This window comes from Nansenia antarctica, assembly GCF_963989245.1.
Source record: "Nansenia antarctica genome assembly, chromosome: 3".
NCBI lineage: Eukaryota > Metazoa > Chordata > Actinopteri > Argentiniformes > Microstomatidae > Nansenia > Nansenia antarctica.
This window is the reverse complement of record NC_137688.1, coordinates 63,265,371-63,293,082: the sequence shown is the minus strand read 5'-3', so window position 1 is coordinate 63,293,082 and position 27,712 is coordinate 63,265,371. Positions and strand designations below refer to the sequence as shown.

The 27,712-nt window shown below is 52.3% G+C and overlaps 1 protein-coding gene across 1 annotated transcript in view; it reads left to right on the top strand.

The window, feature by feature from the left end:
• The window catches only part of man1a1 (mannosidase, alpha, class 1A, member 1), a 135,836-nt gene that overhangs the window by 96,943 nt on the left and 11,181 nt on the right, over window positions 1-27,712 (top strand). Inside the window, 3 exon segments of the mRNA XM_080526510.1 lie at window positions 9,243-9,462; window positions 10,553-10,725; window positions 11,835-11,950. Coding sequence (XP_080382636.1) covers window positions 9,243-9,462; window positions 10,553-10,725; window positions 11,835-11,950 — 509 coding nt within the window.

Here is a 27,712-nt window from a genome sequence, read left to right as displayed (position 1 = left end):
CACCATGACCAGGTCAGGGCTCTGTGACACCATGACCAGGTCAGGGCTCTGTGACACCATGACCAGGTCAGGGCTCTGTGACATCATGACCAGGTCAGGGCTCTGTGACACCATGACCAGGTCAGGGCTCTATGACACCATGACCAGGTCAGGGCTCTGTGACACCATGACCAGGTCAGGGCCCTGTGACACCAATCATGTTGACCATGGATGCAGCATAGCTGATGCTAGCACTAGCCAACTTTCAATGCCCAACTTTTTCTCCAAACCATTGCCAGCTAACGTTAAATCGCAGGTCACCGAAACGTGCGTGGATTTCTGTTGCAAGGACATCAGACCATTTCTTACAGTAGGCTTGGAGGAGGAGGGGGGGGGGGGGGCAGGTTTGGAGGGGAGGGGGGGGCAGGTTTGGAGGAGGGGAGGGGGGGGGCAGGTTTGGAGGAGGAGGGGAGGGGGGGCAGGTTTGGAGGAGGAGGGGAGGGGGGGCAGGTTTGGAGGAGGAGGGGAGGGGGGGCAGGTTTGGAGGAGGAGGGGAGGGGGGGCAGGTTTGGAGGAGGAGGGGAGGGGGGGCAGGTTTGGGGGAGGGGGGGGGGAGGTTTGGAGGAGGAGGGGAGGTGGGGGGCAGGTTTGGAGGAGGAGGGGAGGGGGGGCAGGTTTGGAGGAGGAGGGGAGGGGGGGCAGGTTTGGAGGAGGAGGGGAGGGGGGGGCAGGTTTGGAGGAGGAGGGGAGGGGGGGGCAGGTTTGGAGGAGGAGGGGAGGGGGGGGCAGGTTTGGAGGAGGAGGGGAGGGGGGGGCAGGTTTGGAGGAGGAGGGGAGGGGGGGCAGGTTTGGAGGAGGAGGGGAGGGGGGGGGCAGGTTTGGAGGAGGAGGGGAGGGGGGGGCAGGTTTGGAGGAGGAGGGGAGGGGGGGGCAGGTTTGGAGGAGGAGGGGAGGGGGGGGCAGGTTTGGAGGAGGAGGGGAGGGGGGGGCAGGTTTGGGGAGGGGAGGGGGGGGCAGGTTTGGAGGAGGAGGGGAGGGGGGGGCAGGTTTGGAGGAGGAGGGGAGGGGGGGCAGGTTTGGAGGAGGAGGGGAGGCGGGGGCAGGTTTGGAGGAGGAGGGGAGGGGGGGGCAGGTTTGGAGGAGGAGGGGAGGGGGGGGCAGGTTTGGAGGAGGAGGGGAGGGGGGGCAGGTTTGGAGGAGGAGGGGAGGGGGGGGGCAGGTTTGGAGGAGGAGGGGAGGGGGGGGCAGGTTTGGAGGAGGAGGGGAGGGGGGGGCAGGTTTGGAGGAGGAGGGGAGGGGGGGGCAGGTTTGGAGGAGGGGAGGAGGAGGGGAGAAGGGGGCAGGTTTGGGGGAGGAGGAGGAGGAGGAGGAGGGGAGGGGGGGGCAGGTTTGGAGGAGGTTTGGAGGAGGAGGGGAGGGGGGGGGGGGTTTGGAAGTGTGTGTCTGCTGTTAACTTCCCAGGCGGCTGCTTCAGCCTAGTTCTCTATTCATTCCACCCTGTCTTCAGCCCCCACCCCCCTCCCCAGCCCCCAGCCCAGCCCCCCCAGCCTCCCCCCCCCCCCCACTGCCACCTTCCATCTGGATGAGACAGGTAAACCCCCCAGCCCTCCCCACTGCCCCCCCAGCCTCCCCCACCCCCCCACTGCCACCCTCAGATGGGTTGAGAGAGAGTTCTGGTTCTGTATGGGAGGTGGGTCAGGCAGGAGAGACAGGTAGACAGACAGACAAGTAGGTAGGCAGACAGACAGACAGGTAGTTGGCAGACAGACAGGTAGTCAGAGAGAGAGACAAGTGGGTAGGCAGACAGAGAGACAGACAGAACCTGATGCTCTGTGGTACTATGTTGTATGTGGGTCAGAGAGACAGACAGACAGTTGGAGAGGCAGGCAGGCAGACAGAGAGACAGGCAGGCAGGCAAACAGACGGCTGGAGAGACAGACAGACAGACAGGCAGGCAGGCAGGCAGACAAACAGGCAGAGAGACAGACAGGCAGGCAGACAGACAGACAGCTGGAGAGACAGGCAGGCAGACAGACAGACAGACAGCTGGAGAGAGAGACAGGCAGAGAGACAGACAGACAGACAGACAGGTAGTTGGCAGACAGACAGGTAATCAGAGAGAGAGACAAGTGGGTAGGCAGGCAGAAAGAGAGACAGGTAGGTAGGCAGGCAGGCAGGCAGAGAGACAGACAGAACCTGCACCTGTTGCTCTGTGGTACTATGTTGTATGTGGGTCAGGGAGACAGACAGACAGTTGGAGAGAGACAGGCAGGCAGGCAGAGACAGGCAGGCAGGCAGACAGACAGACAGCTGGAGAGACAGACGGGCAGGCAGGCAGGCAGACAGGCAGACAAACAGGAAGAGAGACAGACAGGCAGGCAGAGAGACAGACAGACAGCTGGAGAGACAGGCAGGCAGACAGCTGGAGAGACAGACAGGCAGGCAGGCAGACAAACAGACAGACAGCTGGAGAGACAGACAGGCAGGCAGACAGACAGACAGACAGACAGGCAGGCAGACAGGCAGACAGGTATCTGGGTAGGGACTGCTGAGGTAGGTGGGCCAACCAGCAGGCAAGCAGGAGCTGTTCTTTTATTCATGTCACACACACACACACACACACACACACACACACGCCTTCTCTCCCTGTTGCCACAGCTGCCCTGTCTGCCCTCTCCCTGATTGGAAGAGAAATAGATTAACTCAATGTTGCGCTCCTGTGTGTGTGTGTGTGTGTGTGCGTGCGTGCGTGCGTGCGTGCGTGCGTGCGTGCGTGCGTGCGTGCGTGCGTGCGTGTGTGTATGTGTGTATGTAATGCATGTGCGTGCGTGTGTGTGTGTAAGACACACTAACACTGACCTCCTGAACACAGAATAACACTGACCTCCTGAACACAGACACAGAATTACACTGACCTCCTGAACAGTCGTTCTCATTAGTGCTCGTTAGTGGGGAGGGGCTATAAGCCTGCTAGTGTCCATACATATCTGGCCTGTCTGAGAGCGACAGCCTCTGCGACAGCCTCCTGACACTAAGACTCGTGACAACAAGACAAGGGAGTCTATCTGTGGGAGTCCATCGAGGAAGGCCTGAGAGGAAGCCAGGGTACTAAGTACCTTCTCTTCCAGTTGTTTGTAGTGTTGCTGTCTTCTCTTGTCACATCGGTCTACTGAGTGCGCTTAGCTACTCCTACTTCTGTTGGTTCATTAGCACTCTTCCCCTCTACGGACTTATATCACAATGTGCTTTCTCCCTATTCCTGTTCTTCTGACACTCAGGAGGACACCGAGATGCTACATCCCCCCTTGCAACCCTTCCAATCTCATCTACCCACCTTCTTCTACTGACCATGACTTGACCGTCGCAGGCGGTCTCTGGAATTGCCAGTCGGGGGTCCGGAAAGCTGACGCTATCTCAGCTTATGCATCTCTTATGGCCCTCAATTTCCTTGCTCTCACTGAAACCTGGATCACACCAGAAAACACAGCTACACCAGCAGCCCTCTCTGGCGCCTACTCCTTTTCTCATTCCCCTAGACCCTCTGGCCGAGCGGGAGGCACAGGGACGCCCAAGTGGTCACATACTGTCCTTCCCCTGGCACACCTGTCTATATCCTCCTTTGAATTTCATGCTGCTTTTGTCGCCTCCCCGGTCAAACTCCACATTGTTGTCATCTATCGCCCCCCAGGCCAGCTCGGTGACTTCCTAGGCGAGATGGATGGCCTTCTCAGCTCCTTCCCTGATGATGGCACTCCGCTCGTACTACTAGGTGACTTCAATTTCCAATCAGAGAAGCTTCTCTCATCCGGAGTACTTGACCTTCTCCTCTCCTTCGGCCTTACCCTGTCCCCCTCTCCTCCGACTCATAAGGCAGGCAATCAGCTCGACCTTGTCTTCACCAGATCTTCCCACACTTCCAACCTTACCGTTACCCCTCTTCCAGTTTCTGATCACCACTTTATATCCTTCTCCCTTCCCCTCAAAACCTCCTCTTCCCTGTCAGCCTCTAACCACTTAAGACCCTCTCGTCATAACCTACGTACCCTGTCCCCCATCACCCTCTCTTCTTCTGTCCTATCCTCCCTACCCTCTGTCGAATCCTTCTCCCTTCTATCCACTGATGCGGCATCCTCAACCCTCCTGTCCGCTCTCACCTCATCCTTCGACACCCTCTGTCCACTAACCTTGAAGCCAGCTCGATCCTCTCCTCGAGCTCCCTGGCTCTCTGAAACGCTACATGCTTGTAGACTTGAGCTCAGAGCAGCTGAGAGGAAATGGAGAAAAACTGGCCTTTCTGATGACCTTAACCTCTATCACTCTCTCCTTTCCAACTACGCCTCCTCGGCATCAGCTGCTAAAGCATCCTACTATCATTCCAAAATACATTCTTCTGCCTCTAATCCTAGAAAACTGTTCTCCACTTTCTCTTCACTCCTTAATCCACCTCCTCCCCCTCCTCCTTCCTCCCTGTCCGCCGATGACTTTGTCACCTACTTTGAAAAAAAGGTGGACGACATCAGCAGCACCTTTTCCCTCCTCCTACTAACGATGCTAACACCCCTTCCAAACTCTCTCCTCGACACTCGGTCTCTGGCTTGTCATCTTTTTCCCCCCTCTCCCCCGATGAGATTCTCACACTTATCACATCAAAACGGGCAACCACATGCCCTCTTGATCCCATCCCCTCCCTCCAATCCATTTCCACCGATATCCTTCCTTACCGTACCACCCTAATCAACTCCTCCCTATCCACAGGATCTGTCCCAGCGGCCTTCAAAATAGCCAGAGTCAAGCCCCTCCTCAAGAAACCTACCCTTGACCCTTCATCTGTCCACAATTACAGACCTGTATCCCTTCTCTCCTCCTTCCAAAACCCTTGAACGCGCGGCATCTAAACAACCGACTGACTATCTCCGGAAGATGGAACACTTAGACCCCCACCAATCCGGCTTCAAGGCTGGGCACTCCACTGAGACTGCGCTCCTTGCTGTCACAGAAGCCCTCCACTCTGCCCAAGCTTCCTCCCTCTCCTCTGTTCTCATTCTCCTTGACCTGTCTGCTGCCTTCGACACAGTCAATCACCAGATCCTTCTCTCCATCCTCTCAGAACTGGGCATCTCTGGCACCGCACACTCCTGGTTTTCTTCCTACCTGGCGGGCCGCTCCTACCAGGTGACCTGGAGAGAATCGCTGTCTTCTCCACGAACCCTCTCCACTGGGGTACCCCAGGGTTCTGTCCTAGGGCCCCTACTTTTCTCTCTCTACACCAAGTCTCTTGGCTCGGTAATCTCTTCACACAGGCTCTCCTACCACAGCTACGCAGACGACACTCAACTCTTCTTGTCCTTCCCCCCGTCTGATGTACACGTGGCAACCCGTATCTCTGCATGTCTCGCTGACATCTCAACTTGGATGGCTGACCACCATCTCAAGCTCAATCTTAACAAGACCGAGCTCCTCTTCATCCCCGGGAAAGCCTGCCCTCTCCAAGACTTCTCTATCACAGTGGAAAACTCTACTGTAACCCCCTCCCTGACAGCCAAGAATCTTGGAGTGATCCTGGATAACCGACTATCCTGTGCGGAGAACATTGCAGCAACGGCTCGCTCCTGCAGATTCTTCCTCTACAACATCAGAAGGATACGACCATTCCTTACCAGAGAGGCAGCGCAACTCTTGACCCAGGCACTGGTCATCTCCCGCCTGGATTACTACAACGTACTCCTGGCTGGTCTCCCCGCCTACGCCATTAGACCTCTGCAGCTCATCCAGAACGCTGCTGCACGTCTGGTATTCAACCTCCCCAAATACTCTCATGTCACCCCTCTCCTTCGCACCCTGCACTGGCTCCCGGTAGCAGCTCGCATCCGATTCAAGACCCTGGTGCTTGCATATCAGGCAGCTAAAGGGACAGCCCCTGCCTACCTGAAGGAAATGGTATCCCCCCAAACTCCAGCCCGCTCACTCCGCTCCTCCACCTCGGCTGGCCGACTGGCCCCACCACCTCTGCACAGCAGTCGTGCTGCCCGATCACGTCTCTTCACAACTCTGGCTCCCCGCTGGTGGAATGAGCTCCCCACGGCTGTCAGAACGGCAGAGTCACTACCCATCTTCCGTCGTAGACTGAAGACCCACCTCTTCAGGTTACACCTTAACTGCTCCTCCTGAGACATATTCTGCTCCTCAGCACTACGTCTCCTAAAGACGTCCGCTTTCCCCTCTACTGTGTCCCTAAGAACTTCTATTGCCCCCTTTGTACTGCTTCTCTGTTCCTCCAGTATATATATATATATATATATTTTAAAGGTTTTAGAAGAAGGTGGTAGAAGAAGGTTTCTCCTTCTATCAATGGCCCCGGGCCTGAGCTAGATTACTCTTCCTGCCACGAATGGTGGACTGATGATTCACATGCTTAGCATTCAAATGTATTGATTGTAAGTCGCTTTGGAATAAGGCGTCTGCTAAATGCCAAAAATGTAAATGTAAATGTAAATGAACAGAGACACAGAATAACACTGACCTCCTGAACACAGACACAGAATAACACTAACACTGACCTCCTGAACACAGACACAGAATAACACTAACACTGACCTCCTGAACACAGACACAGAATAACACTGACCTCCTGAACACAGACACAGAATAACACTAACACTGACCTCCTGAACACAGACACAGAATAACACTAACACTGACCTCCTGAACACAGACACAGAATAACACTAACACTGACCTCCTGAACACAGACACAGAATAACACTAACACTGACCTCCTGAACACAGACACAGAATAACACTAACACTGACCTCCTGAACACAGACACAGAATAACACTGACCACCTGAACACAGACACAGAATAACACTGACACTGACCTCCTGAACACAGACACAGAATAACACTAACACTGACCTCCTGAACACAGACACAGAATAACACTGACCTCCTGAACACAGACACAGAATAACACTGACACTGACCTCCTGAACACAGACACAGAATAACACTGACACTGCCTTCTGAACACAGACAGGGACAGGAGGCCAGGTAGGAAACACCTTCTGAAAATGTCACTCAGGGGAGATGGGAGGCATTTCATATTCTTATCTTCCTCCAGCGAGAGAGAGAGAGAGGGAGGGAGGGAGAGAGAGAGGGATGGGGAGAGAGAGAGAGGGAGAGAAAGCGACTGAATATGAAATGGTGTTAATGAAAAGAGACAATAGAGGACTGTGAGGATAGGGCAGAATAAGTTGTTTGACGGGGGGGGTGGTATGGGGGGGGGGCACTGGGTGGCGCTCGGATCAGACGGCAGAATAAATGCATTTACACACACACACACATACACACACACACGCACACACACACACACACACACATCGGTGTCTCCCAGCTGAGCCCCCAGCTCTGCAGCCTAGCCTGGTGTATCAGTAGCTGTGTTTCCATAAAAGCACATTTCAAAATGCGCATCAGGAAATGCAAAGTATGCACGTTTCCATTAACTGGTTTAGAGCGAATAAGCTAGGCTACGTAAAACGTAATTTGGTCAGAGGATGAGGCGGTATAGGCTACGTGTCTACGGTACACACAGTTGTGGAAGTAAACGAACAAACCAGGAGAGAAAATGAATGAATGATCTTTATTGTCATTGTAACAGGTACAACGAAATTCAAATACAAACCCTAGGTGCTAACAAACAAACACAGTCCAAAGATAATAAAAAAACAAGAATGAGACATCATGAGGGGGGGATATAAATAACAATAGGGGGATAAGTGATCGGTAGACATCTGAGAATGTATCTATTATGTGAACTTCTATACTTCTATACACTATATGGCCTATTCACAGGGGGGTATATAGACAGGGGGGAGTTAGCATGTAACTGTGTAGTTTTATAAACATATAAACATATGGACTAGTAGACTTATATACAGTATATGATCCTTATCACTAGGGCTGGGTATCGCCACTGATTTCCCAAAACGATTCGATTCCGATTCACAGCTCCGGATTCGATTCGATTCGATTCGATTCACGATTCGATTCGATTCGATTCGATTCCGATTCGATCTAGTTACAATATACATTTTTTGCTTGAATATGAAAGAGATTCTCCGAACTAATGCTATAAATGGTTCAAGGAACCCTATAACATGTAGCATTGTTAAACATATCAATGAATTGACTCCAAAGCAGTTACATGAATGTACTTTTTATTTACATATGACTTTGCTTTTGTCCAGCTCATCTCTATCGTCACATTTTTAAAATCCAAAATGCACCCAGACATCTGACTTTAAGCCTGGTGGTGACTTGAGTGTCCCTGCCATCGCCATGTTTTTAGATTTTAGTGTTGAGACCTCACGTTGCGTGAGATATGATACATTATTGTAGCGCGAGATCTGGCCACGAGATCTCGTTGCGGGTTGAAGCTGCAAGCAAAAAAAAAAAAAAAAAAAAAAAAGATCGATCTCGGGATTTATGAATCGATATATCGCTAATTTAATGAAGATCGATTCAGAATCGGGAAATCGATTTTTTGAACCCAGCCCTACTTATCACAAGAATGTAAACATATTGCAAAACGGAGAGAGGAATTAGTTTCAATTAGACAGGAATTCAGGAATTTGTTTCACTTGGGAAAGTGATAATGATTATTGCGTGTCAGCTAGCATTGGCCATGTTGACATAGCATTGGCTAGCATAGCATTGGCCATGTTGACATAGCATTGGCTAGCATAGCATTGGCCATGTTGACATAGCATTGGCTAGCATAGCATTGGCCATGTTGACATAGCATTGGCCATGCTGCAGACTGTCCAGAGACGAAGGAAACGGTTTCCATTAACTGGTTTGTCGCGAATAAGCTAGGCTACGTAAAATGTAATTTCATCAGAGTATTTTGTCAGTATTAACATGTACTGTCTGTCTGTCTGTCTGTGTCTGTCTGCCTCTCTGCCTGCCTGTCTGTTTGTCTGTCTGTCTGTCTGCTTGTCTGCCTCTCTGTCTGCCTGTCTGTCTCTGTCTGTCTGCCTCTCTGTCTGTCTGCCTCTCTGCCTGCCTGCCTCTCTGCCTGCCTGTCTCTCTGTCTGTCTGTCTGCCTGTCTGTCTCTCTGTCTGTCTGCCTCTCTGTCTGTCTGCCTGTCTGTCTCTCTGTCTGTCTGCCTCTCTGTCTGTCTGCCTCTCTGTCTGTCTGCCTCTCTGTCTACCTCTCTGTCTGTCTGCCTGTCTGTCTGCCTGTCTGTCTGTCTGTCCTGCAGGCCATAGAGACCAACCTGGTGCGCAGGTCCAGTGGGGGTCTGACCTACATAGCAGAGTGGAAGGGGGGTCTGCTGGAGCACAAGATGGGCCACCTGACGTGCTTCGCGGGGGGGATGATCGCCCTGGGGGCGGACGGGGCTCCGGAGGACCAGACGGGCCGCCAGATGGAGCTGGCCGCAGAGATCGCCCGCACCTGCCACGAGAGCTACGCCCGCACCAGTGAGTCACCTTACCCACCCCCCCCTCACACACCTGACCTTTCACCCCTCACACACCTGACCTTTCACCCCTGGCCCGTCACACACCTGACCCATCACACACCTGACCCCCCCCCCCCCTGGCCCCTCACATACCTGACCTTTCACCCCTGACCCCTCATACACCTGACCCCCCTTGACCCCTCACACACCTGACACACCCCTGACCTTTCACCCCTCACACACCTGGCACCTTACCTCCAGAGAGAGAGAGAGAGAGACAGGGAGGGAGAGAGAGGGAGAGAGAGAGAGAGAGAGAGAGAGACAAGGAGAGAGAGAGAGAGACAGGGAGAGAGAGAGAGAGAGAGAGAGAGAGGGGGAGAGAGAGGGAGAGAGAGAGAGAGAGAGAGAGAGAGAGAGAGAGAGAGAGAGAGAGAGAGAGAGAGAGAGAGAGGGAGAGACAGAAGGAAAATTAATATGCCATCACACACCTTTACCCCGTACCTCACACCCCAATCCTGCCACGTGTCCTACCTCCACACTAGTGAGTAGCCGACACACACGCACACACACACACACACACATGCACACACACACACACGCACACACACGCGCACACACACAGACCCTTCTGTTCTGAAGAGGATATTTCATTCACACTTCTCTGGTACGGGCAGAGAAGAGTAGATAGTCTTATCTTCTGTCTAGGAAACTCTTCTTCTCTCCCTCTCACTCTTATTATTTACCCATCAGCCTCTCTGTCCCTCTCACTCACACTCTCCAATATTATTTACCATCAATCTCTCTGTTCTCTTTTCTCTCTAGATATATATATATTTTTCTCTCTGTCTTTTCTCTCTGTTATTACTAGAGGTCCAGACAGCACACACACTCACACGCACGCACACGCACACGCACACACGCACACACACATGCATGCGTGTGTGTTTGTGCGTGTCTGTGCGTGTGTGTGTGTTACTATGCTCCTCTTGCTGTATTTTTTTATAATGTATGTAAAGCACTTTGAATTGCCCCTGTTGTATGAAATGTGCTATACAAATAAACTTGCCGTGTGTGTGTGTGTGTGTGTGTGTGTGTGTGTGTGTGTGTAGATCTGAAGCTGGGTCCGGAGGCGTTCAGGTTTGACGGGGGCGTGGAGGCGATCGCCACGCGGCAGAACGAGAAGTACTTCATCCTGCGGCCCGAGGTCATAGAGACGTACATGTACATGTGGAGGTTCACACACGACCCCAAGTACAGGGACTGGGGCTGGGAGGCCGTGCAGGTGGGACACACACACACACACACACACACACACACAGGCATGGACACACATAGGCATGGAAACAAACACACACACAGCACAGAGGCATGGACACACACACACAGCACACAGGCATGGACACACACACACACACACACACACATACACAGGCATGGACACACACACAACCCAAAACGCTACAGCCCAGTCTCTCCTGCTCCCAGATGGGTGATACACACACACACACACACACACACACACACACACACACACATATGTGACGCGGTCTGGTGAAATGTGCAACCAGAAGGCAAAGTAATTTTTTACATGTGCTTAAACTACAGATTGTAAGCTTTCAAATGATGTGTCATACATTGAAATCGGAGAAAAGTTGAACAGGACAGGCGTATTTGAATGTTGGTATACCTCAAACACTGAATGGGAGAAAAGTGACTCTGAACGCAGCCACAGCTACGAACGCTGCTAACAGCTAGCGGCTAACAAAACACATCGTTACGAAGGTCTAAACTGTATTTTAATAACATCACAACATGCTGAGAGAACATCGACATGCTAAAAACACAAAACTACACCTAACAAGATGAACACACAGTTCTTGCTTTTGAACGAAAGTATGTTTACAAGTCAAGTTCCTGACTCAATACAGTCCTCTATCTGGGTCTACTAAACCACATGACATACAACACCTCACACTGGAGCTCCGTCTGAAGTTGAACAGAGAGTCTCCACGTTATCCACCTGACTATGTCCTCACTACTGTCACTGTTTACATCAAGAGTGATGTCTTATTGTCTGTTGTCTTATATCTATTGTCTGTTGTCTTATTGTCTGTTGTGTTATTGTCTGTTGTCTTATGTCTGTTGTCTTATTGTCTGTTGTCTTATTGTCTGTTGTCTTATTGTCTTGTAGGAACCGAAGCCTAAAAATGTTACTATCTCACACTGTGTAACGTGACGCAACAAACTTGACTCATCGCTCTCCAACCCTCTCTCCCCCTCTCCTTCTCCCCCTCTCCTCCCCCTCCCTCCCTTCCCCCCCTCCCCCTCTCCCTCCCCCCCCCCCCCCCTCTCCCTCCCCTCCCCCCCCCCTCTCCCTCCCCTCCCCCCCAGGCTCTAGAGAAGCACTGCAGGGTGGAGGGGGGCTACAGCGGCGTGAGAGACGTCTACGCCACCAACCCCGCTCACGACGACGTCCAGCAGAGCTTCTACCTGGCAGAGACACTCAAGTAATACACACACACACACACACACACACACACAACACACGTGCACGCACACAACACGTGCACGCACACAACACACAAGCGCACATGCACGTGCACAATACACACACACACACAGAGACGCGCACACAACCCACACACATACCAACACACACACACACATAGTCATGTGTAAAAGATAGGACACCCCATGAAAACCATGGTCTTTTTCAGCAGAGTGACATTTGATGGAGGTAATATAACTAAACAAATAAAACTGAAAAGAAATACTTGTGAAATGTAATTCATAGAAATGTCATTTTCTTCTGAGGAAAAAGTTAGGACACCCCCACATTTATTACTACTTAAAATGCCGAAAGTTTGAATCAAGTGCATCACACCAGGTGCAAATGATTAGAAGATGGTTAGAGAGGGTTTTGGAGGAGCGTGTCTTATTTAAACCTCAGACATTTAGTTTGCTTTGCTCTTGATTGAGTGAGTGGCATCACCATGGTGAGATCAGAAGAGCACTCTGAGGCTTTCAGACAGAAAGTTGTAGATCTCCGAACAATTAAAAATCAGACATTCCACTGACCAGGAAATAATTAACACTAGAAGAGCTGTGAGGGGTCACGGTGACCCCTGTGAGTAAAAAAGAAAAAATCTATCTTTGCACTTGATCAAATTTCAGCCTGCCTATTTTACCTACAGACCCCCTTTTTAGAATGTAAATCTGCTATTTACACACAGAGATCACTAGAGGGAGCTTCTTTTTTTAGCCTGCCTCCTACACAGAAAAACTGCAAAACAGCTTTATACTATCTCATCCTGAAGTGATTTAAAAAATGTAAGGATACTGGGGTGGTAGAACGCACATATCTAGGAAAAGTCATGAAATTTGATCGAGTGCAAAGATATTTAAAAAAAATACTCACAGGGGTCACCGTGTGAGTATCCTAGATATGTGCGTTCTAACACCCCAGTATCCTTACATTTTCAAAATCACTTCAGGATAAGTGTAACCAGGGAGTAGCTAAAAGGACTGTAGAATTTAGGAAGGGCTGGTTATCTAACTAACTCTGAGCTAAATAGGCAGTGTAGGAGGATACAGGCAGGGGGCGCCAGCAACCCTTTAGACTAGCAGTACTATCGTTAGCATTAGCATTAGCATTAGCATTAGCATTAGCATTAACATTCGCTAACAGACGACTAAACACACAGTAACGGTATCCCATATGAACAAACACATTTATTTATACAAATTATACACATCCCAAATATACTCCCTCCCCGCCGGCCACACACACACTCACTCACTCACAGTATCTGGCCTGAACAGGCTTAGAGTCCCGGACTGAAAGGAGCGCGTTGAGGCCTGGTTGGAGCTCGCATGTGCTTCGAGGAAGGTAGCAGACAAAGGGGGGGGGTGACGTAGCAACTCGAAGGGAAAGGGGCTTCTTCGTAGTCCACGACGAGGTGTGAAGGGCTCAGGTCCGGGGGTCCACGGTAAGCTCCGGTGGAGTCAGCGGTCGGTCGCAATCCACTCGTGGAGGCGACGGCTCTGTCCAGCTTGGGTCTCGCTTGGTCCAACGTTAGCAGCCGGCTGCTGGCAAGGCTGGCTAACGGGGACACAGCTAAACGGGCTATCACAGTTGTGAACTCAATAATCACTCTTCAGGTCTTCAGCTTCAGCACGGTGTGCGTGTTACTGACTCCGCCATCTTAGATCGACTTCTCGTTCTCTCTGCTTCTTCTCACTCTCGTTACTCTCATCACTCTGATCGCACAGAGCACTTCCGTCCCTATATATATCAACCGGACACAGCATCCGGGTCACGGACACAGCATCCGGGTCACGGACACACCCCGGATATACCACGTCATCAAACATATACATAAACATTACAATAACAATACATACACCTTCATGAAAACGTACATGAATAATATGGAAAATAATAAAGGAAACAACAGGGGCAAAATAGGGCCGACCCGGGGAAACCAACTGGCTCTAAGTTGTGGGCCTTCATAACAGCCGCCCCATGAAACCCTCGGTTTCATTTAAACTAGGGAAGGCACACTGGCTAGGCTGCTCTAAGCAGCGTGAGGTAGGAGGTGATAGTGTCCTTCGTAATTTGAGGGAGCTCAATCAGGCGTGCCACAGGTCGGGTGTAAGTGCGACCACCAACGTCCACGATGGCCGCCCGCACCCTTCCATCCGGACCCGGCAGGACCTTGGTCACTCTGCCTGTCTGCCAGGCGGCGCGTGGAAGGGACTGGTCGATCACCAGTACCACGGCACCTTCGGACAAGTTGTCTCTCTCCCTCGTCCACTTCTGCCTGACTTGCAGGGTCGGCAGGTAGTGCAGTATGAACTGCCTCCAAAACTGGTCCGCGAGCACCTGGCTGTGCCTCCACCATCTTCTTCCGGTGAGCTCTGCAGGGTCGTAGACTACCTGAGGCAGTGCAGAGTCTCGCCGCCCCATCAGCAAGAAGTTGGGCGTAATGGGATCCAGATCTGCTACATCACTGGAGGTATAGCCTAGGGGCCGGGAGTTCAAGATGCCCTCAATCTCTGCTAGTACAGTCCCGAGCACCTCATCGGTAGGCACCTTCTGTCCGAGAATGGTACGTAGGACGTTCTTTACTGAGCGAATCTCCCGCTCCCAGGCTCCCCCGAAGTGTGGAGCATTTGGGGGGTTGAACTCAAACTTCACTTGCTGGGAGGCGAGTCGGTCACGGGCCTCCTCAGTCATCGCAGCGTAGCTCGCTCTCAGCTCGGCCTCACCACCGACGAAGTTGGTGCCTCTGTCCGACCGGAGGGTCTTAGGGGTCCCTCGCCTGGAGGTGAACCTCTTGAAGGACATGAGGAAGCTGTCGCTTGTGAGCTGGTGCAGAACTTCAAGGTGCATTGCTCTCGTCGTCAGGCACGTGTAGATGATGCCCCACCGCTTTTCGGAGGCTCGCCGGTTTCGGACTAGGAGTGGCCCGAAACAGTCGACCCCAGTAGAGTGGAACGGAGCCTGTCTCAGTCGCAGCCGGTCCTCGGGCAGATCGGACATCATGGGCTGCGGCGGCGTGGCTCGCCACCTCTGGCAGTCCGAGCAGGACCTTTGATATCTCCGTACCGCCTCCCGTCCATGGAGTATCCAGAATCTCCGTCGTACCTCCGCGAAGACACGCTCTCCACCCGCGTGCTGCACTTTGTCATCATGGTGCTTGAGGACCAATCTGGTGACCTGATGCTTAGTGGGAAGCACGATGGGATGCTTCGTGTCTAGGTCTAGATCTTGAGCGCGGCGCAGTCTGCCACCCACGCGAATGAGAACACCGTCGAGCTCTGGAGCTAAGCCGCGGAGTCTACTGTCCGAGGGGATCGGCTTCCCTTTCTCGAGACACTCCCGCTCTCGGGAGAAGGCATCCTGTTGGGCACTCTGCAGCACCAGGAGCTCCGCCGCGGTGTAATCTTCGGCGCTGAGCGTAGTATCTAGGGGTAGACCGGCCTTGGAGCAGAACATCCTCTTCTGCAGCTCTTCGAGCGTCTCACACTCCTCTCCCGGAGTAGTCTCAGGGTCTACGACCTGGGTGACTCCGCAGAACAACGTCTTACGCAGCTCTTTGTCCTCTCTGTCTTCTGCTAACGCCGGCGTGGCTGGCCACTCTGACTCCCGCTCCTGTAGGAAGTCTGGTCCCGTGTGATACAGGTGGGGCTCAGCCAGATCCTGGAGAGTTGCCCCTCTCGTGATGACGTCAGCAGGGTTCCTCTTGGTGTCTACATAACGCCAGCAGTTCACCTCAGTCAACTCCAGAATCTCTGCGACTCGGGTGCCCACGAACACCTTATACCGACATGAGCTGGACTTCAACCACTGGAGGACGGTAGTTGAGTCTGACCACATGGTGACGCTCATCAGAGGTAGCTGGAGCTCGTCGAGCAGGAACCTTCCCAGTTGCGCGCCGTTCAGGGCAGCACACAGCTCCAGTCTTGGGATGGACTGTTGCTTTTTCGGCGCCACTCGGGAACGCGCCAGGACAAACGAGACGTGGACTTCACCTCCAAGCTCTGCCGCTCTGACGTATGCCACGGACCCGTACGCCATCTCCGAGGCGTCGCAGAATACATGTAGCGTGATGACACTCCTCTCTAGGTCCGCGGAGGGAGGGAAGTAGCTCCGCTGCAGCTTGATGTGCTGGAGAGTGGGAAGTTCCTGCTCCCAGGCCTTCCACTTCTCTTCTTGGTGACGAGGCAGAGGATCGTCCCATCCTCGTTCTTGGGCCCACAGCTCCCTGACAAGCACCTTGGCCATCGTCGTGAAGGGAGCGATATATCCCAGTGGGTCGTACTGGCTCGCTAGAGTGCTGTATATCGTTCTCATCGTGACGCGTTGGGGCTTGGCAGGCTTATTGCGATAGCGTAGAGTGTCGGTCTGGAACTGCCAGATAAGTCCGAGCGTCATCTCCTGAGCATCATCTGGTGAGTGCGAGACCCAAGCCTCGCTGCTGGTCGAGGTGGCCCCCTCCGGGAGGTCTCTGATGACTTGCGGGTCGTTGCTGGCCCACTGGCAGATCTCAAATCCACCCTCCTGGAGATGAGCACGCAGGTCCTGGACTAGCTGGCGGGCTTCCGTGGCTGTCTTCGAACTGTGGAGGCAGTTGTCCACGTAAAAGCTCTTATGGACGGCGTCAAACACTCCAGGAGGTGCCGTCTCCTGCGCGGCGTGAGTCTGTAGCGCATAGGTGGCGCAACAGGGGCTGCAGGTTGTCCCGAAGGGTAGCACCTCCCACTGGTAGATAGAGGGGTCGGGGTCGCTCGGGTCCTCTCTCCAGAGAAACCTCATGAGTGGCTTGTCTTCCTCCAACATCCTGACCTGGTGAAACATTCGCTTAATGTCACCACTGACTGCGATCGGCTGCTGACGGAATCGCACCAGAACTCCCAAGAGGGCTGGGGTCAAGGTTGGACCAGGGAGAAGATAGTGGTTGAGGTTGAGCTTCCCCACCTGGTAGCTACAGTTGAAGACCACTCGGTTCTTCCCGTTGTGGTGAACATTGTGGTGCGGGAGGTACCAAGACTCGGCACTCTGGTTCGCCTCGGCTGGCTCAAGCTTCTTCACCAGACCGGACTCCGTCAGTTTCTTCATCTCCGCTCTGTAAGAAGCAGCAAGGACCTCGTCCTTCCTCATACGCTTCTCAGTGCTGGTCAGACACTGTAGGACGGTTCGAGGGGATACTCGAAACTCTGGCATGAGTTCTCTTCGGAGTAGTGGTGTGACGTATCTCTTCACGCCCTGGACTTCGATACGCACTGTCTTTGCTTTAAGGAGGTCTATGGCGTAGACGTCCTCCTTTGACCGTACGTAGAGCTTCTCATTCTTGTAGGGCGCAACGTCTAGCGTCCACAGCTTCTGGACGTTGTCTAGTAGCGCCGCATTCATGGAGTCCACACTGGTGTGAAGGCAGTTGATGGTCTGCACTTCTTCGGTTCGGACATGGAGGGATGACGTAGCTCTCCCGTCTCTATCTCTCCACTCGGTAGCGCCTTGGAGGGCCCACCCAAGCGCAGTCTTAACAGCCATCGGGCAACCTCGCGGTCCTCTCAGCGGAGGACGGAGCGACACGATCAGTGCAGCGTTGTCCGAGCCGATGAGAAGGGTTGGCTCCGCTCCTTCTATCGGATGTAGGTCTACTCGCCGTAGGTGGGAATATCTTGCGCGTAATCTCTCCAGGGGGTAGTCGTAGCGGGAGAGCGCTAGCTGGTCTGCGGTGAAGACATTCTGAAGCCGATATCTGTCCGACGGCCGCCCCGCCGGGGAGATAGAGAAGTTGATTCTCGCCCCGGTGACCTCTTTAAGGTCGCGACGTATCGTGCGCAGAGTCAGCTTCTCCTCAGTCCCTTGGAGCCCCAACTGGCGCACTGCCTCCTGGAGAAGGATGGTCCGTTCCGACCCGTCGTCTAGAACGGCGTACGTGTCGTACACAGCGTTGTTGTGGTGAAGTCGGACCTTCACCACCTTCAGTAGGACCTTGGAGCCGCTGCTCTGGGTTGGGTCTAGGTAGTAGACAGGGGTTTCCTCTTCCGGTGCGCGACCGGACCTAGGGCTTCTGGTGCCCTCCGTGGACCTGGCGAGGGAGACCTCGTGTAGGATGTTGAGGTGGACCTCCTCACAGCGGTTGCACTTTCTCCTCAAGGTGCAGTTCTTAGCCAGATGGTCGCGCCCACAGTTCCAGCACCTCTTGTTCTCCTCGAGCCACCTCTGCTTGGCCTCGGTACTCAGGTTGTTGAAGTCACTGCACTCATTGAACCAGTGCTCGCTGGTGCAGTACGGACATGGCGGTGGACCTCTCCGTCCCTTTTGAGGGGGTTGAGAGGAATCCTTTCCCTCAGGTCGGGCTTTCCTCTCTCTCCGAGGCTCCTCCTCCGTGTGCAGCACTCCTACTGGGCGTCCTCTGTTCGAGCTCGGCCTGTCCCAGCGGTCTCCCTTCTCCCTCTCCTTCTTCGGCTCAGCGTAACCCATGGCGTCTACGTTGGTGTCATGCACTTCCTCCAGTAGGAACTCCGCGAAGGCAGCCATGCTCAGACCCAACTTCCCGGGGTTACGAACGCGCTGCTGTCGCCGGAACCTCTCCTGCCGGAAGCGTGGGATCTTGCGGAGCAGCCGCTCTACGTTGGAGGTGCTGTTGATCTCGCTGGCGCCAGCTGGGCCCTGCGTCTTCAGCATTCCAACCAAGGTGTGCACGCGGAGCGCGAAGTCATCCAGCGCCCGTTCATCCTTGATGGGGGCCTGCTGTTCGAGGGCTTGCAGTTCAGCAAGGGCGTGGTGCCAGGGACGACCGTAGCGGGCATCCAAGTCGGCGAGCGCTCTGGTGTAAGGTGTCGGTGCGGAGGCATGGGCCAGAACCATGTTGTGGGCTCTGGGGTTCCTCACATGCTGAAGGAGAATCGCATATTTGTAGGACTCTGAACAGGAGTCGTCCAAGAGCGTGTCTAGGCAGATGCGTAGTTCCACATACTGGCTCCTGTCCTCGTCCTTGAAGAAGGGGAACTTGGGTCCCTCCACCTGGGGAAACATCCTGTAGTGGATGATCGGGGCTGGAGTGACGGTCTGGGTGTCCGGCCTGCATGCGTTTTGGTGCACTGGAGGACCTAAGGGTGTGCTACGCTCTTGGGGAATGGCTCCCCTCCCGGGCAGCGACGCTGGCTCCCTCTGGGCCGCGTAGCGGTCGGGTCCCTGGTCCTCTTCCTTCAAGGTGGTCAGCTGGGCCTGTAGTTGGACAGTCATGGCGGGGGTCATGGAGCCATCGGCGGGGGGTTCAGGAGATGGCACTCGAGAGGGCCGTGCGGATGATGCTCTGGAGCTACGGGCCGACGGAGCTCTGCTGATGCACACGTTGCGCATGGTCTGCATCACTTCCGCCATCGTCTCCGCGTGCAGTTGCTCTCTCCCCATCTGGAGGCGCTCGCGCTCGAACTGGATGCGTTCCCTCTCTAACGCCTCCTGGCGCTGTCTCTCCGCCGCACGTTCCGCTCCTTCCATCTGGAGGCGTTCACGTTCTAGCGCCTCCTGGCGCTGCCTCTCCGCCGCGCGTTCCGCCCCCTCCATCTGCCTCGCCGCCGCGCGTTCCGCCCCCTCCATCTGGAGGCGTTCACGCTCGAACTGGAGGCGTTCCCGCTCTAACGCCATCTCGGCCTGTTGGCGCATACATTCTGACAGCGCGGCACTACTCCCTCTGGAGTGCATGCTATCCGCCCCAGAGGCAGAACTGCCCACGGAAACCCTGGACCGGGAGGAAGCCACTGAACGGCAGGAGCTAGGTCTCGCGCGCGCCGTACTGGGAGGCAGATCGTTAAGGCTGAGGCCCTCCCTCTTCCGCCCGCAGGCGCTGTCAGACCGGGCCTCTCCTTCCTGCTCTTCCGTTTCTACGGCAAAACCCTGCAGTTCTGCCATCTCATCCTCAGGCTGGTGCTCTTTGATGGCTGTCTCGGTGCTAGCCACCCGCGCGCCGGCGGACACCTCGGCTTCTCCGACCACTGTATCCCGTGGAGTGCGCTCCTCACTACCACTCAGTGAGCTTTCGAGCTCAAGCTCATACTCTTGTAACCTCGGAGGCAACCGCGGGACTCTCTGTGGTCGTGGCTCTGGCTCAGGGGGCGGAGAAGGGGGGGTAACTGTCTTGTCTGGTTGGCTGCGCTCAGCCATGCTATCACTACACAACCTATCCGGCTCGAAGGACCAATTGTAACCAGGGAGTAGCTAAAAGGACTGTAGAATTTAGGAAGGGCTGGTTATCTAACTAACTCTGAGCTAAATAGGCAGTGTAGGAGGATACAGGCAGGGGGCGCCAGCAACCCTTTAGACTAGCAGTACTATCGTTAGCATTAGCATTAGCATTAGCATTAGCATTAGCATTAACATTCGCTAACAGACGACTAAACACACAGTAACGGTATCCCATATGAACAAACACATTTATTTATACAAATTATACACATCCCAAATATACTCCCTCCCCGCCGGCCACACACACACTCACTCACTCACAGTATCTGGCCTGAACAGGCTTAGAGTCCCGGACTGAAAGGAGCGCGTTGAGGCCTGGTTGGAGCTCGCATGTGCTTCGAGGAAGGTAGCAGACAAAGGGGGGGGGTGACGTAGCAACTCGAAGGGAAAGGGGCTTCTTCGTAGTCCACGACGAGGTGTGAAGGGCTCAGGTCCGGGGGTCCACGGTAAGCTCCGGTGGAGTCAGCGGTCGGTCGCAATCCACTCGTGGAGGCGACGGCTCTGTCCAGCTTGGGTCTCGCTTGGTCCAACGTTAGCAGCCGGCTGCTGGCAAGGCTGGCTAACGGGGACACAGCTAAACGGGCTATCACAGTTGTGAACTCAATAATCACTCTTCAGGTCTTCAGCTTCAGCACGGTGTGCGTGTTACTGACTCCGCCATCTTAGATCGACTTCTCGTTCTCTCTGCTTCTTCTCACTCTCGTTACTCTCATCACTCTGATTCTCGTCACACTGACGCACAGAGCACTTCCGTCCCTATATATATCAACCGGACACAGCATCCGGGTCACGGACACAGCATCCGGGTCACGGACACACCCCGGATATACCACGTCATCAAACATATACATAAACATTACAATAACAATACATACACCTTCATGAAAACGTACATGAATAATATGGAAAATAATAAAGGAAACAACAGGGGCAAAATAGGGCCGACCCGGGGAAACCAACTGGCTCTAAGTTGTGGGCCTTCATAACAATAAGATAGTAGGTAAAATAGGCACGGCTCTTCTAGTGTTAATCCTACTGAGAGGTGACACCCCTTCAACATCACACAGCTGAAGGAATTCTGCATGGTCGGAGTGGGGTTCTCCCAGTCGATGTCAGAGACTGGTAGACAGTTCTAGGAAACTACAGGGGGGTAGGTCCCTGTTTACTGGTGTTTACTAGTGTTTACTGGTGTTTACTAGTGTTTACTGGTGTTTACTAGTGTTTACTGGTGTTTACTAGTGTTTACTAGTGTTAACTGGTGTTTACTAGTATTTACTAGTGTTTACTGGTGTTGACTAGTGTTTACTGGTGGTCTAATTGAGGTTATTTCAGTCAAATGGGGCGATACCAGCTATTAGGCCATAGGCTGTCCTAACATATTCCTCAGTAGGAACTGACATCTTTGTTATCATTTATTTATTGATGAACGTTACATTTTCATTGTTTTTTGGTTCAATTACATCACCTTTATCTACAGATGTTGTTTGAAAGAATATAAAATATTTATATGTCCATATTTCTTAAAAAAATAACTTAATATTTCATGGGATGTTTTTCACACGACTGAGTACGCAAACATTCAAACACACACACACACACACACACACACACACACACACACACACACACTCTCCTCACTGTCTCATTCTGCTCAGGAAAACCTGTAAATAAAACATAAGCCTTGAATCACAGATGGTGAGATTGATGTTGACAGAAAATCTATCAGTTTGTTGACATTCTTGTTAAGGTACACACACACACACACACACACACACACAAACACACACACATCTTGCATTGAATTACCTCGTCATCTTGTTTGACAGGAAACATCTATTCAGGCTACATCTTAACTGTCACTCTTAAAGACCTTATCCCCTCTACCCCCCTGTACAGACCTCTTCATCCCCACTACCCCCCTGTACAGACCTCTTCATCACCTCTACCCCTCTGTACAGACCTCTTCATCCCCACTACCCCCCTGTACAGACCTCCTCATCCCCACTACCCCCCTGTACAGACCTCTCCATCCCCTGTACAGACCTCCTCATCCCCTCTACCCCCCTGTACAGACCTCCTCATCCCCACTACCCTGTACAGTCCCTCCTAAAGATTTCTCCATGCCCTCTACCCCCCTGTACAGACCTCTCCATCCCCACTATCCCTCTGTACAGACCTCCTCATCCCCTCTACCCCCCTGTACATACCTCCCATCCCCTCTACCCCCCTGTACAGACCTCCTCATCCCCTCTACCCCCCTGTACAGACTTCTTCATCCCCTCTACCCCCCTGTACAGACCTCTTCATCACCTCTACCCTGCTGGACAGTCCCTCCTAAAGACCTCTTCATCCCCACTACCCCCCTGTACAGTCCCTCCTAAAGACCTCTCCATCCCCTCTACCCCCCTGTACAGACCTCTTCATCCCCTCTACCCCCCTGTACAGTCCCTCCTAAAGACCTCTCCATCCCCTCTACCCCTCTGTACAGACCTCCTCATCCCCTCTACCCTCCTGTACAGACCTCCTCATCCCCACTACCCCCCTGTACAGACCTCTTCATCCCCTCTACCCCCCTGTACAGACCTCTCCATCCCCTCTACCCCCCCTGTACAGACCTCTCCATCCCCTCTACCCCCCTGTACAGACCTCTTCAGCCCCTCTACCCCCCTGTACAGACCTCCTCATCCCCTCTACCCCCCTGTACAGACCTCTTCATCCCCTCTACCCCCCTGTACAGACCATCTCATCCCCTCTACCCCCCTGTACAGACCTCTTCATCCCCTCTACCCCCCTGTACAGACCTCTTCATCCCCTATACCCCCGTGTACAGACCTCTTCATCCCCTCTACCCTCCTGTACAGACCTCTCCATCCCCTCTACCCCCCTGTACAGACCTCCTCATCCCCTCTACCCCCCTGTACAGACCTCCTCATCCCCACTACCCCCCTGTACAGACCTCCTCATCTCCTCTACCCCCCTGTACAGACCTCCTCATCCCCACTACCCCCCTGTACATACCTCTTCATCACCTCTACCCCCCTGTACAGACCTCTTCATCACCTCTACCCCCCTGTACAGACCTCTTCATCCCCACTACCCCCCTGTACAGACCTCTTCATCCCCACTACCCCCCTGTACAGACCTCTTCATCACCTCTACCCCCCTGTACAGACCTCTCCATCCCCACTACCCCCCTGTACAGACCCCTTCATCACCTCTACCCCCCTGTACAGACCTCTTCATCCCCACTACCCCCTCTGTACAGACCTCTCCATCCCCTCTACCCCCCTGTCCAGACCTCTCCATCCCCTCTACCCCCCTGTACAGACCTCTTCATCCCCTCTACCCCCCTGTACAGACCTCTTCATCACCTCTACCCCCCTGTGCAGTTTCTCTACTGTAAATAGTGCCTCCCCCTGGTCCTAGCATAGATTATTTTATGTACGGCTGGATTCTGTACGTGACAAATAACGTTTCATTTGATTGAGTGTCTCTTCTACTCCCCAAACAATATCAGTGTGTGTGTGTGTGTGTGTGTGTGTATATATATATGCACTAAGACTGCACTAAGACTGCACTAAGACTGTACTAAGACTGCACTAAGACTGCACTAAGACTGTACTAAGACTGCAGTAAGACTGTACTAAGACTGTACTAAGGCTGTACTAAGACTGTACTAAGACTGCAGTAAGACTGTACTAAGACTGCACTAAGACTGCACTAAGACTGTACTAAGACTGTACTAAGACTGCAGTAAGACTGTACTAAGACTGTACTAAGACTGTACTAAGACTGCACTAAGACTGCAGTAAGACTGTACTAAGACTGTACTAAGACTGTACTAAGACTGCACTAAGACTGTACTAAGACTGCACTAAGACTGCACTAAGACTGTACTAAGACTGTACTAAGACTGCACTAAGACTGTACTAAGACTGCAGTAAGACTGTACTAAGACTGTACTAAGACTGCACTAAGACTGTACTAAGACTGTACTAAGACTGCAGTAAGACTGTACTAAGACTGCAGTAAGACTGTACTAAGACTGTACTAAGACTGTACTAAGACTGCACTAAGACTGTACTAAGACTGCACTAAGACTGCAGTAAGACTGTACTAAGACTGTACTAAGACTGTACTAAGACTGCACTAAGACTGTACTAAGACTGTACTAAGACTGTACTAAGACTGCACTAAGACTGCAGTAAGACTGTACTAAGACTGTACTAAGACTGCACTAAGACTGTACTAAGACTGCACTAAGACTGCACTAAGACTGTACTAAGACTGTACTAAGACTGCACTAAGACTGTACTAAGACTGCAGTAAGACTGTACTAAGACTGTACTAAGACTGCACTAAGACTGTACTAAGACTGTACTAAGACTGCAGTAAGACTGTACTAAGACTGCAGTAAGACTGTACTAAGACTGTACTAAGACTGTACTAAGACTGCACTAAGACTGTACTAAGACTGCACTAAGACTGCAGTAAGACTGTACTAAGACTGTACTAAGACTGCACTAAGACTGTACTAAGACTGCACTAAGACTGCAGTAAGACTGTACTAAGACTGTACTAAGACTGTACTAAGACTGCACTAAGACTGTACTAAGACTGTACTAAGACTGCACTAAGACTGCAGTAAGACTGTACTAAGGCTGTACTAAGACTGTACTAAGACTGCACTAAGACTGTACTAAGACTGCAGTAAGACTGTACTAAGACTGTACTAAGACTGCACTAAGACTGCACTAAGACTGTACTAAGACTGTACTAAGACTACTAAGACTGTACTAAGACTACTAAGACTGTACTAAGACTGTACTAAGACTACTAAGACTGTACTAAGACTACTAAGACTGTACTAAGACTGCACTAAGACTGCAGTGTTACAGTTCTACAGGCAGGCAGGCAGAACCCTGGTCCTCTCGTCTGTCACGGTGTTGCATCATGGGTGAGACAGAGGTCTGAGTGTCCAGACAGATCAAGTCAGGCCACACACGCACACACACACGCACACACACACACACACACACACACACACACACACACACACACACACACACACACAAACACACACAGTCAGGGCAATCATATTGCAATCACCATACCCTCAAAACAAACCCCACCCCACTCCCCCTCTCTCTTCCCTGTCTCCCCCCTCCCTCTCTCTCTCCCCCCTCCCTCTCTCTCCCCTGTCTCCCCCCTCCCTCTCTCTCTCCCCCCTCCCTCTCTCTTCCCTGTCTCCCCCCTCGCCCTCTCTCTCCCCCCCTCCCTCTCTCTCTCCCCCTCCCTGGTACTCCATGACAGCTTCCAGTCTGTTTGAACATCAAACAGCTCAGGATTGTAATGTTTGCTACGCGGGGGGGGGGGGGCTTGTGGGCCAGGGGGGGGGGGGCGTTGTAGGCCGGGGGGGGTGGGGGGGAGTTGTGGGCCAGGCCAGGTGCGTGTGTGCGTGCGTGTGGACAGTTAGGTCCGTAAATATTTGGACAGTTACACAATTTCCATAGTTTTGTCTCTGTACAGTGTACACCACCACAATGGATTTGAAATGAAACAATCGAGATGTAATTGAAGTGCAGACTTTCAGCTTTAATTCAAGGGGTTGAACAAAAATATTGTATGAAACGTTTAGGAAATGCAACCATTTTTATACACAGTCCCCTATTTTCAGGAGCTCAAAAGTAATTGGACAAATGAACATAATCATAAATAAAATGTTCATTTTGAATACTTTGTCGAGAATGCTTTGCAGGCAATGACTGCCTGAAGTCTGGAACCCATGGACCAAATCACCAAATGCTGGGTTTCCTCCTGGGTTTCCTCCTTTGTGATGCAGCTGTCTGCAGTTGTTTGTTTGTGGGTCTTTCTTTCTGTTTGTGGGTCTTTCTGCCTTTAGTTTTGTCTTCAGCAAGTGAAATGCATGCTTGATCGGGTTAATATCAGGTGATTGACTCGGCCATTGCAGAATATTCCACTTATTTGCCTTAAAAAACTCCTGGGTTGCTTATGCAGTATGTTTTGGGTCATTGTCCATCTGTATAGTGAAGCGCCGTCCAATTTTGTCTGAATCTGAGCTGACAGAATATCCCTAAACACTTCAGAATTCATCCATCTGCTTCTGTCTTCTGTCACATCATCAATAAACACTAGTGACCCAGTGCCATTGGAAGCCATGCTTGTCCATGTCATCACACTGCCTCCACCGTGTTTTACAGATGATGTGGTATGCATCGGATCATGAGCCGTTCCAAGCCTTCTCCATACTTTTTTCCTTCTTCAGGTTGATCTTTTTTAGATGTTTTTTTTGGCAAAGTCTAATCTGGCCTTTCTATTCTTGAGGCTTATGAATGGCTTGCACCTTGTGGTGAACCCTCTGTATTTGTTCATGTGAAGTCTTCCCTTTATGGTATACTTGGATAATGATATGCCTACCTCCTGGAGACTGTTCTTCACTTGGCTGGATGTTGTGAAGGGCTTTTTTCTTTACCATGTAAAGGATCCTGTGATCATCCACCACTCTTGTCTTCCATGGACGTCCAGACCTTTTTGTGGTGCTGAGCTCACCAGTGTGCTCTTTTTTTCTCAGAATGTACCAAACAGTTAATTTAGCCCCTACTAATGTTCCCGCTATCTCTCTGATAGATTTTTTGGTTGTTTTTGCAGCCTAAGTGTAACCAGGGAGTAGCTAAAGGACTGTAGAATTTTAGGAAGGGCTGGTTATCTAACTAACTCTGAGCTAAATCGGCAGTGTAGGAGGATAGAGGCAGGGGGCGCCAGCAACCCTTTAGACTAGCATTACTAGCATTAGCATTAGCATTAGCATTAGCATTAGCTAACAGACAACTAAACACACAGCAATGTATCGAATATGAACAAACACATTTATTTATACAAATTATATATACATCCCAATATACTCCCTCCCCGCCGGCCACACACACACTCACTCACTCACTCACACACAGTACCTGGCCTGAAAAGGCTTAGAGTCCCGGACTGAAATGAGCGCGTTGAGGCCTGGTTGGAGCTCGCATGTGACTCGAGGAAGGCAGCAGACAAGGGGGGGGAGTGACGTTGCAATTTGAAGGGAAAGGGGCGTCTTCGTAGCAAACGACGAGGTGTGAATGGCTCAGGTCCGGTGGTCCACGGTCAGCTCCGGTGGTGTCAGCGGTCGGTCGCAATCCACCTCGGAGGCGACGGCTCTGTCCGGCTTGGGTCTCGCTATGCGCCAACGTTAGCAGCCGGCGGCTAGCAAGGCTGGCTAACGGTGACACAGCTAAACTGGGCTAGCGCTGCCAACTCACCAAACTCCGAACTCCCGCGGCGATGCGGGTAGCCAGTGATTTACTATTAACACTCAGTCTCCCGTTCTCCTTGTTGACTGTTGAGATGTCTTCCGCAGCAAAGGAAACCAAATACAGAGATTCAACTAGATTCTACTAATGTTTGCCCTCGGTCACAGTTGCAAACTCAATAATCACTCGTGTCTTCAGCTTCAGCA